The sequence below is a fragment of the Limulus polyphemus genome, unplaced genomic scaffold (assembly GCF_000517525.1).
Source record: "Limulus polyphemus unplaced genomic scaffold, Limulus_polyphemus-2.1.2 Scaffold231, whole genome shotgun sequence".
In the NCBI taxonomy this organism is placed as follows: domain Eukaryota; kingdom Metazoa; phylum Arthropoda; class Merostomata; order Xiphosura; family Limulidae; genus Limulus; species Limulus polyphemus.
Genome location: NW_013665841.1, coordinates 407,676 through 421,836, shown reverse-complemented (window position 1 = coordinate 421,836; position 14,161 = coordinate 407,676). Strand labels below are relative to the sequence as shown.

General features: G+C 33.8%; 1 protein-coding gene across 1 annotated transcript in view; it reads right to left on the bottom strand.

Annotated features, from left to right (window-relative positions):
- The window catches only part of LOC106478607, a 39,073-nt gene extending 25,346 nt beyond the window's left edge, over window positions 1-13,727 (bottom strand). The window contains exons 1-2 of the mRNA XM_013939164.2: window positions 13,716-13,727; window positions 12,221-13,045 (exon numbers count right to left, since the gene is read on the bottom strand). Coding sequence (XP_013794618.1) covers window positions 12,221-12,403 — 183 coding nt within the window. The 5' untranslated portion in view covers window positions 12,404-13,045; window positions 13,716-13,727. The remainder of the gene's footprint in view (window positions 1-12,220; window positions 13,046-13,715) is intronic.
- Window positions 13,728-14,161: the final 434 nt, after the last annotated feature.

Genomic DNA, 14,161 nt, shown 5'->3' with positions numbered 1-14,161 from the left:
CCCCCGTGGAATGAATTCTTTACATTCTAAACGCAGTTGACTCTTTATCCAACAAGAACTAGTTTAGATGTCTATATTTTATATTTTAATATTTTATTTCACTTTCAAAGCAAATTTAAAATAATTTTATCTTTTTCAATAGATTTATTTTTTTCAATTTCCTATTTGGAATTAGTAATTAGTTCAAGCAATGATAAATAGGAAATACTATAGAGGAGATAAAAAATCATTATTAACAGAAACTTGAACGTCTTACAATATGGTGTAGAAATTATTTCCAGTAATTGGCAGTGCTTAAATACAGATTTACAAAAATTACGCTTCAGTGATGTATTTTATGGACATTAGCTTGAAGAAGATACTGAACAGGTATTAAAGGTTTCGAGGCCATCCAATACCGATATGTAGTTGACGCGATAAAACACATTCCAAAATAAAATACTCAGATACTTTTGTTACACTTTTTTAGTTTTACTTTAATTTATCTTAATTATAAACTTTCTTTGATACATAGCACGTTAGGCCATCCGGATGTCGTACTACCTTTGACCTAACTTACTGATATTATACATAACACGTGCCTTAGTCCTCGCTCAACTTTACACGCATAGCCTGTCATATATAAAGAGTGGCTTCCTTACCGTCTGTTGCTAATGTCATAGACCTGCTCTTTCTCTGGGGCTGTGGGACGTAGGGCCGACCGGTATCTCAGTCTCTCGCCATGTATGCATTTCATGCATGACAAATTGCAGGCAATACTAGGCACGCATGCGCTATGGAAACATTGTCCGCTTATATTCAAATATATGTGATTGCATTAGACTGAATGTTATAGTATAGGTCAACCTAAACCTAAATACATACACATACCATATAAAAAGTTCCTAAATTCATACAAGTTTTTCTTTTCAACTGAGAAATTTTAAATGGATTATCATTCAAGCATTAGTTACTTAGTCCGAAGCCCAAATAAACAGGGAATGGTTAAAAACAAAAACAAAAATACGAAAACAACATACATAAGCGTAACTGAGAAATATAAAAAGGACCAGAGTTGTAACTTGTTTCTACTTCATAAGTAAGCGAGAAATTACTTCACCTCCTTCCCACCAGGAGAAACCTAATACATTAAATCATTGTGTTCGTTGAAAGAAGTATGAAATTTTAGAGAAATTGAAGAAAACAAAATATTTTTTTTTTTACAAAAATATCGACTTAATTAATCAGTGTTTAGCAACTGTTTGTTTGTTATGAAACACAAAGCTACATATTGGACAATCTGTGCTGTGGTCACGTGTATGAAAACACGGTTTTTTAGCACTATAAGTCTTCAAACTTACTGCTGAACCACAGGGTAGCAACTGTCTTTTTTGTCTTTTAAGCAAATATTATAATTTGGCGATACAATACCGAAAGAGAAACCTACCTGGCGACAAACCCGCGTCATTAACCTTAAATGGACAATAACCCGTAATTTTACGATACTATCTATTTGACGTTTTCACATAGATTTTGATTTAAATAACTTTCTGAAACAAGCATTCAACACAGTATGTATTGATATGAGTGAAACATATCAGAGGAATATTGTGGCTCGATACAATGCTATAGAACCACAGATACAATCTCGTCGTTCAACCAGTCATGTCCGCCTCCCATTCAAAAATATGAGATCTGTAGTTCGATCTCAATCACGAGACCTGCTGGGTGGTTAGTGTGTCCTAATGTCCACTCAACTTGTCACGACTGAACTGTTTGCTGTTGAATGAAGCCATATCAACGAGGCCAGCTTCCGGAGTCGCCGAGAGCTTCCTTTCCACCAGGAACCTATGTACATGGTATTATATTACTTGTACAGCATTAGGCTTAGCTCAACTTTTATCAATGTAGCGTGCAGAAGGAAGCCTGTTTTCGTACTCCAAGTGATAGGCTCAGCTTCTAAACCATAATTCACAAAAAAATAATGTTGTTCTAGCGTAGGTCCTATTTTTCCATTTGGAGAACTGAAGAAGAGCATGTTCTACTTCCGGATTTATTATCTATTCTCAGAATTATCATGTTTAAAGCAAACATTTCTTCAAAAACGCCCATCCTTAAGATTTTCCAAAGCAAAAGCTCCCTATGTCTACGCAAAATTCACAGTTCTGTTCGAATTCGAATACTGTTTGATAACCCCCCCCCCCAAAAAAAAGAAGAAGAATTGGCCCTGCTTATTGCTTTAGTTGGTTAGCAGATGATTTGAGCAAGGAAATAATGCATAACTGTAGGCAGGCTATCAAATCAAAATTAATTCAACCAGTTATTCAACTATAAAATATACGGCCATAATAACGGACGGTTTTCAGAATTATTTTCAACAAAATAGCGTTCAATTTCCTGAAACTACAAAAAATATTTTAACATACGTTGTGAACTAAAGCGTATAGCTCTACAATGAAATAGAACAGCAACTACACGTGCTTACCTATTACTAGCAAGCTATAATAAATAACATTTTGCAAATGTATTGTATTGAAGATGAAGTGAGAGTTAGGTAAATTTTTTAAAAATAATATTAGTACGTATATCTTCGTGAACTAATTTACACAATGCTTCACAAATTACCGTAAAGAAATGTGTGACAAAAAACCTGTCAGGTTTTAAACGATAGGCGGAAACTTTCAGTATTTAGAAATATAGATTGGGGTATGTCGAAAAAGTCTTGTTTTTACATACTTTTGTAACATAGCATTCAATATACGATTGACAATGTTTATAGATATTTTCCCTGTATATTTAAGACATGAATTAACATTAAAGTCTTAAATTTTAAGGCAGCGGTATAACAATTATTCTTGATGTAGTTAATTTTTATTCTTTTATGAAGAAGATAACCCAGTGAATTACCCAGTCGCTGAACAGATTAATCTCTGCTCTCGAGGCAGAACGATGGTAGCCACAGAATCCATCTCTGGTCTCGAGGCAGAACGATGATAGCCATAGAATCCATTTCGATGTTGTTGTTTTTGCAGAACTTTCAGATATATTTAAATTGATATTTCTACCAAAGCAGATTGTACTTTTTCAAACCTACAATGAGGTTATAATAATGTTCATATATATTTTAACAAAACGTTGAAATCCACACTAAGGTCATTTCGAAAGTCACAATATAATTACTTTCTCTAGGGATGTGCAGAGAAGAAAAAAGAAAGAAATAACAGTTTTTAGAACACTCCCATCAGGAACACAAAGACGCAGTCTTTACTACCTATTCCGTTATCTGTGTCTTTTTTAGTTTTTTTTTCCTAAGAAATTCCTCGTGGTTGAGCTGAATATTTATCACTGGGCGGTTGAAGCTTTTGAACCTGCAGGGGCGCAGATGAAAAGCGTGACAAGAAATGCACATCAGAAAGTGCATGTATCCTCCATTTTTTTTACACAGTACAAACACTATGTAGTCTCCTGGCCCAAAAAAATGTTAAGCAAAAATGTAAGAAACAAAACATTTTCCGATATTGCAATTGTTAACTGAGCCCCTGTTCTCGAGATTATACGATAGAAATTACGAGTCAAATAAACATGCAACCTTGGCGCAAACAAAGATAAGTTTTTAATCCTCTAGTAACCTAATATCTTACAAGCTTAAAGAAGAAACAGTGCTGGTACTTTGAGATAGCTAAAACACTTAACATGTGTGACACTGAGCAGACACAAACTGGAATGCTGACAACGTTTCACTTGACATATATGCCTGCGAAGTTCATTTAATCCTCTAGTTAAAAAAACCTATGAAAGTAACCCAGAGTTGTGGTGCCTCAAAATATAAAAGATACCAAATTTAAGATATTTTCTTCTGAAAGTACATTTTTAATAGAACAATATTCAAGGGGTTTAGTTATATCCCTATGCATGTAATTTGTTTCCGAAATCTTACAGTACTTTACGTGATTTGGTAAATCCAAGATATCAACTGTGAAAATTTCAGCAGCTGCATGGAAACTACATGTTGTTTATTTTTCATGTTTATTTTGTATTAGAATTGGTCATTTTAACCTGAACGATATGTTATACACATATGGGCTAAGCGCGTAAGTCAGAGACCCCTAGGGTTCAGATATAGCGTCCCTGGTTTTTAGCTACTGACAAGGCAGCCAATTAGCAGTACCCACACCACGAGGGTTGTGTCTGCTTTACAACAAATAAATAAAGGATTGAATATAACACATCAATAGCTGAAAATTTGAAGCATGTTCAGTGGTAACGCAGAACGAAACTTTGACTACACGATCTGCAGTGACTAGACTTGGTCATTTTGTTTTGCTCTTATATCTAGAGTTTTCTTTGTTACAAATCGTATTTAAAGTACATTATATAAATATAATTCATTTCAAAATGTTCTTGCTTTATAAAATTACTCTAAAATGTTAACAACCGCCTCCTAATTTGTCTTTTTTTTCATAAAAACATGTCCAATAAGCTGAAAATAAATTGTTGATGATAATTTTCTACCGCCAGAGGAGAAAGAATTGTTTATTTGTTTGTTTGAGAATGTCAAAATAATGGACTTATTCTTCTTCTATAAAATATATTAGTAGTATTTAGCAAGTAGGTTGAATAATATGGGTGTTGGGCTAAGGATTATTTTACAGTACGTGTCTGTGACTTGTTGGCGATAAATCTAAAAGTAAACGAACAGCACGCACTCCAATTGTTTTCACATATATATCTATATTCGAACTAATTAAACGTATGCACAACAAATTCTTTACCCTCTAGAGATCATAGGCATATCATAAACACAATATATAGTTCTTTTCTTCTTGTCAAAAGTCCACTTAGGCCTATTCAATTGCTTTAGAATTTCAGTTGACAAGCCAAACTACCTTTCTCTATATCTATCGCACTAGTATTCCGTGTATAATTCACTTACTATCACAGCGTGAGTTACCACAGTCGTATACTAATCTTCCAGTAATCGTCTGGTCCTCGTACTTCAGATATCATCTGTTCTTTTTCTCAAAATGCACCCAGCTGGTTCATTTACCTTAGAACTCACTTTGACGGAATTAATTATACTTCTTATTTCTTTTAAAATTGTTAGTTTTCCTCTAACATATTAATTGTTAGGTCTATATTATCTGTTAGGCTTTTCACTCCTACGGCAGTTAATTTTTCGTTTCTTTTCTTGGCCGAACTTCTACTTACCGTGACTATACTTTTGCGTCTGTTCTGTCTGTCTGCTGTTCCCACTCTTCTCACACTATTTACATACTTATCACTTAATTGTATGCTCGCCCTCTAGAAATCTCTATATACTCGACATCAATAAATTTCACTCGACGTTCGATAGCCTCAACATCAATGAATTATAAACACAACTTCCAATAATCGTCTGCTTTTAACTCTCTTATTATAAAAAACTAAACAATCATGAAATACTAACTCACAAAATAATTAATCAATACTAACTACGCTAAATAGTCTTTTATATCTAACAGAGAACAAAGCTACACAATAAGATATCTTAACTCTGTCCACAGCAGGAAATCGAACCAGAACTTTAGTTTTAAGGCCAGAGGAATAAACTTTTCTATTATCACCATATTGATAACATGATACAGCTGGCTCAGCCTCTTCTTCCACTTATCACGAAGATGTTATGCAAAAAAAAATCTTTATACAAGCAGTAAATTAATACAAGTAATCATCTAAAATCAATAGATAGAGTCTTGCAAAGAACCAGTAAGCAAAGAGTTAACTTTATATAGTAAAATCAAATAACACCATTTCTTACCTACCCGATGTCAAGTGTTTGGGAAACCAGGCTGATCTAAAATTTTAAAAATTAGTAACTGGTACATTTTAATAATTGCAATCATTGTACTCCTTATACCCGTACTTAAAACAACATAGACTTTGTTATAATCGTCATAACGAAGATGGGAATAATCCATTCACACGATCCGTATGTGTTGTTGGTTTATCCGTTAAGGAAATGCAGGGTGATTTAAAGAGAATTTATGTTTTATCTTGTGCCTCTAGTGGAATTTATCTCCCCTGAGACAAGTAGTTTTAAGCTATAAGCGTTTTAAATATGGGTTTTTGTTTCTTTGTAGTCGCCTTGTGTTTCAACTATAATTGTACGTGCCTTATTCCAAGTTTGCTTCCAGTTTACCTTCTGTCTGACATAATTATAAAGCTAGGGGTCCTAAAATCACGATCGTATATTAAGTAGATGTTACTTCTCCTTCTGTAGGAAAAAGGATTAGGAAATGATTTAGGTTTTGAACTTCGGAAGATATTATTGGGTTTACGGCCGAAATGATCGTTAACTGCGAGGGTATATAACTGATGAAATAATGCATAATAAAAAAGAAGGTAAGAAAACTATATGTACTTAACTATACTAGTTACCGAGGTAATTTGATACAAGTATGTAGATTGCTTTGATCAGAAGTTAATATTAATTAAAGCTTTGCATTTTAAGAAAAACATAATGTTAATATACGATTGTGACTATTTGTAGAACAAATACACGGTTAAAAACATTAATATAGATCGTAACTTTCGTTTGTCCTAAAAACTTACTGTCAACAATATTGATAGACCAATATCTTTGTGTTAGTTATGTTCAATTAGGTGTTTAAGAATAAGAGTTAGTTGAGAAATAAGAAAGACTATGATTTGTCCACTCGCACTTTAGCATATGATTTTGTATACATGAACTAAACTTTTAAAATTCACACCTTAAAGACATGAAGGCGGCCCTGCATGGCCAAGTGGTTAGGGCGCTCGACTCGCAATCTACGGGTCGCGAGTTCGAATCCCCGTTACACCAAACATGCTCGCCCTTTCAGCCGTGGAGGCGTTATAATGTGACGGTCAATCCCACTATACGTTGATAAAAGAGTAGCCCAAGAGTTAGCGGTGGGTGGTGATGACTAGCTGCCTTCCCTCTAGTCTTACACTACTAAATTAGGGACGGCTAGCGCAGATAGCCCTCGTGTAGCTTTGCGCGAAATTTAAAACAAACAAATCATTTTTTTTGCATCTAAAACATGTACGAGTTCGTTGTCATAACCAAAAAAATAATAATTGTAAATGTGTCCTTTTCGCTTACGATTAAAAATATCGTTTGTCATCTATATATAAAACTCAAAATCTCTCTGTTTGTTTGCTTTCTTGCTTGTTTGTCCACCACGTTTACTGCGCAGGACACACTTCTCTCACGTGAAGGTGCGCAAAATGACAATTTTTGTTGATATACACATCTATCGTCTGCTTGTCGAACCAGTTAACACATACATTACACAAATAATTATTTACAGTTTAGAGTAACATATTTTTATATGATGATAATGGATACACTGCGAGTTATTTGTTTTACATGGTTGTGATTCTATGCAGACTTGACACTTTTTGGTAAGATTGAATTAACATTTTATTCAGAATATAGCATTAGAATAGATAGGTCTATATAGTTATAGATATTTAATTATAGATCTACTAATACATTAAATATTTAACCTTACACACAAAAGAAAAGTATGCAGAATTAGAATGTCGTGTGTGCAAAAGCAAACAGTCGGCCTAGACTATAAAATAAAATTATGCCGCCTGCCATAAAATAGACAAAGTGAAAAGCGTATGGCTTAAATTTTAATACTTATTGTGTACAATTAGATTAAAGTCAAGTCAGCGAATGTATTTTATTCTACATTTCTTTCTCTGGGTGGTTTGGTACCGAGAAGTGGATTTTGTTTTCGTTTGATACATTATTAAGTACAATATTGCATTTTGTTTGTAGTATATTTCATACATCAATGTCATAATGTTGAATACGGTGTCACATTCATAAAAATATGTTTACTTTACATTAAAGCAAATTGAACATAATATTAATTACATATTTGCATTTGGAATTTTAATATTTGAGAAGGGAGGACAGGGGATGGGGGAGAATAAAGCTAGGCTTATCCTGTTCACCAGAAGGGGTACTAATCCATGTATAAGATAATCTTAATATTCTCCATAAGGGCCTATTCATCCTTGCCAGTGAAGGAAAAAAAAAACATCGTTCATAAGGAAGGCCTGATTTAAAACAGGTTCATAGTTTATTTTCAAAAATCAAACCTAAGGTTGTTGTTTTTCTTTCATAAATTCACAAACTATTTCTTATCTAACGAAATAAGGAACGGGGAAACAAAGAGAGTAGTTTTGTTTTTGTTTTTTCGAAAACCCGAGCAACGCCTGGTAACGCTTCTAATCAACCGTAAAATGTTCCCCACATTTTCTCTTTTCGAAGACAACTATAATATATTTCCTGAGTCCAGTATTATTTTTTAAAAGCCAGATTAAATACAAATGACGTGAGTAACAAAATTGTTAACTGATAATCATCAGAGTTATTAGTTGAATAGTAACTTGTTCTACAATGTGCTGTTTTTCATATTTGTAACGTTACAAAGAATACTCAGTTAAAACAGGTTATTAAGTACATTGAAAGCACTAAAAAGGTTGCGGTGAAGTTCCATTCATTCCGACAATACGTATTTGGATTAGGCGTTCCTACACTTGAGAAATGAGCTGTACATATGTCAGACCTGGCGATACGAGTTCCAATACATCAGTGTCAAACTGGGCTAATCCAAACTATAAATGTGGAATGGTGGGATGCTCGATCTTCTTTCGGGAGTTACTTCTCAAAACTGGGATGACATTGATAATGGCTTGTCTATCTTTCATCTTTTACCTAAGCCGAGATTCTGAACGGTACAGCTATCAGAAGAACTAAAGTAATGTAGACTTTTATAGAGAAAGGCTATGTTTCCTTCTAGAAGTCTGATTACAAAGGTCTTATTTTTGAACACGTATGCTGTAATGGATCAACGAAATTGAAGTTTAACCACGATGGGAAATTCACTGATAATAAAATATGAGAAAAAACAAACCTAGTGAATTTAATGTTGTTTATATATTCATCAACAAATAAACTTTATTATTCTTATAACATTACGATCTAAAATGTTCAGCGTAAAAAACAACAACAATAAAAAATTTCATTTCACAGTATAAAGACGTAGTTTATATAAATCTATAATGAAAACATCTCAAACTTTCAACCACAATTCAATCCGCGTAGTAAGACTGAATTGGTAAATTGAAAAGTATGCTACCTCCAAGACTTAAAAATACAGGGAAATTTAGGGGTATAGTCCTAGATTATAAGACATTTACGTCATCCCCCTACACCCCCACAAGTGTTTCTTTACATCATTTACTTGGTATTTTTTCAGTAATAATTTAAAATGGGTACTACTATAGTGTGCGGTCTACACAAATACTATCATCATCATCACCGTTTTAACTTTCGTTTATTTGCAATTGGCGCCATTTATTATAAATAATGCTTTTAAACTAATAAAGTACAAAATACCGTTACATAATGTTTTGGGGACAAATTTAATAGGAATGAAATAAATTCCAACAATCCAAACTAGCACAATTATAACCTAAACTTAAGGTACTCGTTTGGAACACACAGCTTATTAAATTATTATTATTTACTGAGGAAAAACGTGGATAGATATAAATAATTTACTTAGGAAAACTTGTGTTTTAGTGAATCATTAAAACGGTGATGATGACAGCATGTGTGTGTTAGAAAGCACAATATAGCAGCGCCTTAAGATATTTCATAACCCAGACTATATCATCAACTTTGTTATTTCTAAAGCCACATCTCTAGCTAGACAGCTGTATTAGTTATCCACTGCTGTTGCTTGTTTGACTCATTAATAATGGCATGGAAATATATACATATATTTGAAAACAGGTTCATCATCTAAAACCGAAACGCTGTAGAACAAAGATCACTTAAACAAATGTATAAAAATACCTTCAAATAATTAATTTTGCGATAATTTGCAACCAAGTGTTATGTTGAATCACTACAATTTCTGCATATGGGTTTAATGACCTATCTCAAAAGACACGTGGCTGTTAGAAGTAGAACTCTTTGGTAATATTCATAATTTAACTAGTGGAATGTAGCCCATAATAGTCCTTCACCTTTCAAATGCTATTTTTGAAATTTTATTGACAGTATCAATCTACAAAAATATCTGTGTGTATCTGTTCCTTATACGTTTCCACATTTCTTGATCAATTAGCACCGAAATTGACACAGTGATACAGAATGACAAGAGGAGGGTCATGTGTGGGGGTCAATCCCCCCATCTAATTTCATACTGATAAATTCTTGAAAACAATATGTCTTTCTTTTGAGTATTGGTATTTTTATTGCACTTTTAATGTTTAGTATGTTAAGTTTGTTTATTTGAAATTAAGCACAAAGCTACACAATGGGCTATCTGTGCTCTGCCCACCACGGGTATCGAAACCTGGTTTCTAGCGTTGTAAGTCCGCAGACATACCACTGTGCCACTGGGGGGCGGTATGTTAAGAAAAAAATAGAAGTACTATTTCCTATCCTTTGTTACAAACGAGTTTTTATTCCCCTCCTTCCAACGGATGTGTAAACCAGCTAGTGGCTAATAAAATAAAACGTATTATAGACATAAATTTTCGAAGTTGTAACTGTTCTGTAAATGACACTATTATATGAAAATATAATAGCGGAAATAATCTTCTTCCACCTAATTGGTGGAAAATGTATCAGTACAAATATGTTGTGAAGAGTGAATAAAATAATGAAAGAAATTGAATTTTCAGAGAATATTATAACATTAAAAATATTGCAAAAAGTCAAGCGTTGTGTCAAAACGACTTTAATCGAAAATTAGCCAATCCTGCAGCAAGAACATCGACAACTCTGCCCTGAGTTTTCATTGTTTTAATATCTTGCCTATCTTGTTGAAGATCCCAAAGCTGATGTTACATAAGATACAAGGAAAAAGAAAAATTAATGGTTTTTAAAAAATTAAATCGAATGTTGAACTGAACGTTGGAAGGCATTACTAAAAATATTGTAGTGAATGTGCGTTACAGTAAGGTAGATGCAGTACGTAAATATCTCAGAGTACAATATCCCACTATCGTAGAGGGCATTCCCTTAGAAATTAATATATTAATTACACTTTATGGCACAGCTTTGCCTTGCAAAGTTATGGTTCAATGATTTGGAGTTGTCGCTGTGAAGGTATATGTTGTACCCCTAACATCTACACTTCCCGAGATTCGATCACAGGTTGAACGTGATCTAGTGGTTAGTGCGCCAGGATGCAAACCGAAAACTCCAAGGTTAAAGCTGTGATATACAACTACCGAACACGCTGCGCACTTTCAGCTGTAGAGACGTTATAAATGCCATGTTAATATCGTTCTTTGGTTAAGAGTAGCCGCATAGGCAGTTTTAAGTTAGGCTTGTACCTCAGGGATCCCTGACAGGCCGCTGAGGTTCAAAAGAATTTCAAACGACCGATGTTAAGGAAAGCCAGCTTAAAAAAACAACAACAAAACAAAACAGAAGGTAAAACCTCAAAATTCAGTTGTCTGTGTTATTTATACATCAAATAGTGTATTAAAATAACATGCATAGTTAACTCGACCGTGTAGGAAGCATGGGATTACTATACCTGAATATTAGTAAACCAAAGATATTATTGTGTTAGGGCACCGAAAAGAAATATAAAGAGAGTAAAAATGTGAAAAATTTGGTTTAGGTTTCCATTACAAAAGTATAGAGTAGCCTATGATCTTATCGGAAGTGTACTGCAATTCTATATTAGTTACCGATAAGGGATGGGTGTTAAAAATTACCTAACGATTACCAATAGCAAGCGGGTTTATTCTTTATCTCAGTTGATAAGGATATTTGTTCCTCATTACCTCGTTGGACAGGATAGTGAATCTTGATATTTAGTGCTTACAACTTAAACGGTACCTTATGTGAAACACAACTTGAGCGCAAATTTCATTTTTGTTTACTTTATGACATAAAAATTCAAAGAACGAAAATAATATAATTCTTCTTCAAGGAATATTTCAAGTAATCAATAGTGTAAACTTATTTCAAACATAACAGGCATGATTATGATTCTTCAAGAATAACAATTGGTCCCCCAGTGGCACAGCGGTATGTCTGCGGACTTACAACGCTAGAATCCGGGTTTAGATACCCGTGGTGGGCAGAACACAGATGGCCCATTGTGTAGCTTTGTGCATAATTACAAACAAATTACAGAATAACAACTGTCTATGTTAATGTTATACTCACGCCAGGACAACTGTGAACATCCAGCGATACTTGTCCAATTGTACCAAACGAATTCGGTGACACTTCACAACAACAGACAGGAACTGTATAAATGCCACTGTCTTTTGAGGAATTGGGTCTTGTGTTTGACAAAAGTTTTCTACAACGTTCACAAGTAATTTTAGACATTGTCAACCATTTCATCGCTTGATCACGATAATCAATATTCGACTGTCAGGCATAAAAAAAGTCATTTCAATCACCATCTTTTCATAATGAATCAGATCATAATTTTCTCCATTTCATCATCACCTTATGACTACTCGCGTAAATTGCAAGAGAAAACTAGTATATAATTCATACACTAGGTGGCACACAGGACTAGACATGCAGACACTCGATAGAACATGTGGACTTACTAAATTTGACAAAAATGATCATAAAAAGATTAAGATGTAGTGTTTTACTCAATTCCTGAGTTGTACATTGGTTATCAGAGATTGATCTTCTAAGTTGGGTTCAGTAGTCTCGTATCAAGGAGAGATCTACGATAACTAAAACAATAATCAAATAGATTCTGGTCATCAAACTTAGAAAATTCAGGAACGTCTATCGTGATTAGCGTACATATGGCACAACGAAAGCCAATAACAACGGCATCACATCCATGACATAATGTTTGGGATGTTGCGCTTTCTCTCTCTTACACGTCAACTTTTTCTGAAATTCTTCCAATATCGCTTTTTTTGTCTTCCATACAGCGTGTGCTAAAGGTGGCTTATATAAACAAACATCACTTAGGGACTCCTGCACGTACTCCACCCTCACATTCTCCGAGTTTCGTGTCTCACAGGACTAAATGCGCACGTACGTTTGAAGTCATTACCAAAACTCCGAGACTTCTAACCAATAAAAAACAAGCAAGTCGTCAACCGTTTTCTAGCCAATAAAAGGAGTAGACGGCCTAACGTCACAAGCGATATTGTCCGTGAGCGCATACCATACCTGCGGGTGGTAACTGGGATAACGTTCTTCTCGACTAGAGAATCAAAAGGTCGGAAATGCTGTTTTATTTTTCTGTGTTGTGGAAAGAGGAAAGGGCGGAGGTCTGAAAGCAGAGTCAATCTTGATAAAGAAAAAAAAGAAGAAAGTGTCAAAACTCCCCAACAGTTACGAAGCGTAAGCCTATTGTCGCTTTGAAATACAAAGTTGGTATATTCATTTTAACGATCAAGTCAATATTTTCAGTCACAGTGACAACAAAATGTTTTATATCTACTTATACTTGGAATTGAGGACGCTAACGTTATAAGTACAGTGTTTAATCTTAACAATACAATAAATTCTGTATAAATCACACACCGGGACCGTAGAACACTTCTTGAACTAGATTAATCTGAAGAGTGAACACTATATATAAATATATGCACACGTACACATACACATTCACACACATTATATATACGATTATAATTATGCTTGAAAAATATGCGTATTAATACATATATATATATACATATATATTAAAGGTTGCCTTTAATTTCGAATTCTTGTCCAAATGCTTTGTCGGATATTAATAAAATTAGAAGTCTAGAAAATAAAAGTTGTGGATTACAAAGTTACAAAAAAAATAGGTTTTTAGAACTTATTAACAATTTTAAAGTTGCGAAACGTGCTGTCTTTTGAATATAAATAAAAATTTCAACTGGAGTTTGCAATCTTTTATTATGTAGAAGGAATGAAACCAGTAAATAAATATATAAAGAGTAAGACAGAAAAATAGATAAATAGAAAGCCAGAAAAGAAACAGATTGATAGAAAGAGAGAAACGGGTTAAGGAAAAGAATGAAAAACATAAATAGTGAGACAGAGAATTACACTCATAAAGGAAAAGATTACATAAATACATATATCAATCAATGTATATCCACATATATATATACATAGAGTTAGAGATAAAGA